At 77.9% G+C, this 2103-nt stretch overlaps 1 protein-coding gene across 1 annotated transcript; it reads right to left on the bottom strand.

Moving 5' to 3' along the window:
- Positions 1 to 235: 235 nt before the first annotated feature.
- EMIHUDRAFT_255132 (hypothetical protein) lies at positions 236 to 1888 on the bottom strand (the record flags this gene model as incomplete). The annotated part of the gene is made up of 7 exons (XM_005774714.1): positions 236 to 415; positions 659 to 778; positions 840 to 959; positions 1021 to 1194; positions 1383 to 1502; positions 1564 to 1632; positions 1745 to 1888. 7 exons carry the CDS (start codon positions 1886 to 1888, stop codon positions 236 to 238), a joined length of 927 nt encoding a protein of 308 aa, XP_005774771.1.
- Between the last annotated feature and the right edge of the window lie 215 nt (positions 1889 to 2103).

The following is a 2103-nucleotide window of genomic DNA, read 5'->3' as shown; positions in this document are numbered from 1 at the left end:
CACTCGTCTGAAGGCGGAAGGTCGACGGCGGCTGCGATTAGCCGCCGGTGAGCGCAAACTGCGCCGCTCGCCACAAACGTGGCGCCGAGAGCCGCCGCCGGCTGCGCAGCGACCGCCACCGCGCGGCTCGTGGCGATGGGAACGCCAGCGCCGCCCTGCGCCGCCTCCCCCCAACGCCCGATACGCGCTCAGAGCCGGGGGAGCGACGGCGGCAGAGGTGCGGCTGCCCGCGAACTCAGACGGCGCCAAGCGCCGTAGAGACGGCGCCGCGAGCCGCAGCCGGGTGTCTCGCGACCGCCGCCGCGAGGCCCGTGGCGATGGCAGCGCCAGCGCCGCCCTGCGCCGCCTCCCTCAACGCCCGGTACTCGGTCAGAGCCGGGGGAGCGACGGCGGCAGATGCACGCCCGATGGCGACCTCAAACGGCGCCGAGCGCCGCAGAGACGGCGCCGCGAGTCGCAGCCGGGTGTCTCGCGACCGCCGCCGCGCGGCTCGTGGCGATGGCGGCGCCAGCGCCGCCCTGCGCCGCCTCCCCCCAACGCCCGATACGCGCTCAGAGCCGGGGGAGCGACGGCGGCAGAGGTGCGGCTGCCCGCGAACTCAGACGGCGCCAAGCGCCGTAGAGACGGCGCCGCGAGCCGCAGCCGGGTGTCTCGCGACCGCCGCCGCGAGGCCCGTGGCGATGGCAGCGCCAGCGCCGCCCTGCGCCGCCTCCCTCAACGCCCGGTACTCGGTCAGAGCCGGGGGAGCGACGGCGGCAGATGCACGCCCGATGGCGACCTCAAACGGCGCCGAGCGCCGCAGAGACGGCGCCGCGAGCCGCAGCCGGGTGTCTCGCGACCGCCGCCGCGCGACCCGTGGCGATGGCGGCGCCAGCGCCGCCCTGCGCCGCCTCCCCCAACGCCCGGTACTCGGTCAGAGCCGGGGGAGCGACGGCGGCAGATGCACGCCCGATGGCGACCTCAAACGGCGCCGAGCGCCGCAGAGACGGCGCCGCGAGCCGCAGCCGGGTGTCTCGCGACCGCCGCCGCGAGGCCCGCGGCGATGGCGGCGCCAGCGCCGCCCTGCGCCGCCTCCCTCAACGCCCGGTACTCGGTCAGAGCCGGGGGAGCGACGGCGGCAGAGGTGCGGCTTCCCGCGACGTCAAACGGCGCCGAGCGCCGCAGAGACGGCGCCGAGAGCCGCAGCCGGGTGCGCTGCGACCGCCGCCGCGAGGCCCGTGGCGATGGCAGCGCCAGCGCCGCCCAGCGCCGCCTCCCCCAACGCCCGAGACTCGGTCAGAGCCGGGGGAGCGACGGCGGCAGATGCACGCCCGATGGCGACCTCAAACGGCGCCGAGCGCCGCAGAGACGGCGCCGCGAGCCGCAGCCGGGTGTCTCGCGACCGCCGCCGCGCGACCCGTGGCGATGGCGGCGCCAGCGCCGCCCTGCGCCGCCTCCCCCAACGCCCGGTACTCGGTCAGAGCCGGGGGAGCGACGGCGGCAGATGCACGCCCGATGGCGACCTCAAACGGCGCCGAGCGCCGCAGAGACGGCGCCGCGAGCCGCAGCCGGGTGTCTCGCGACCGCCGCCGCGAGGCCCGCGGCGATGGCGGCGCCAGCGCCGCCCTGCGCCGCCTCCCTCAACGCCCGGTACTCGGTCAGAGCCGGGGGAGCGACGGCGGCAGAGGTGCGGCTTCCCGCGACGTCAAACGGCGCCGAGCGCCGCAGAGACGGCGCCGCGAGCCGCAGCCGGGTGTCTCGCGACCGCCGCCGCGCGACCCGTGGCGATGGCGGCGCCAGCGCCGCCCTGCGCCGCCTCCCCCAACGCCCGGTACTCGGTCAGAGCCGGGGGAGCGACGGCGGCAGATGCACGCCCGATGGCGACCTCAAACGGCGCCGAGCGCCGCATAGACAGCGCCGCGAGCCGCAGCCGGGTGTCTCGCGGCCGCCGCCGCGCGACTCGTGGCGATGGCAGCGCCAGCGCCGCCCTGCGCCGCCTCCCTCAAACGCCCGGTACTCGGTCAGAGCCGGGGGAGCAATCGTGGCCGACATATCACGTGTCGCCTGCCGGCGACGTCAAACGGCGCCCAACGCCGTAGAGACGGCGCCGCGAGCCGCCGCCGG

The sequence above is a fragment of the Emiliania huxleyi genome (genome assembly GCF_000372725.1).
Source record: "Emiliania huxleyi CCMP1516 unplaced genomic scaffold EMIHUscaffold_3099, whole genome shotgun sequence".
NCBI lineage: Eukaryota > Haptophyta > Isochrysidales > Noelaerhabdaceae > Emiliania > Emiliania huxleyi.
Note: the sequence above shows the minus strand (reverse complement) of the source record. Positions and strands in the feature narration are given on the sequence as shown.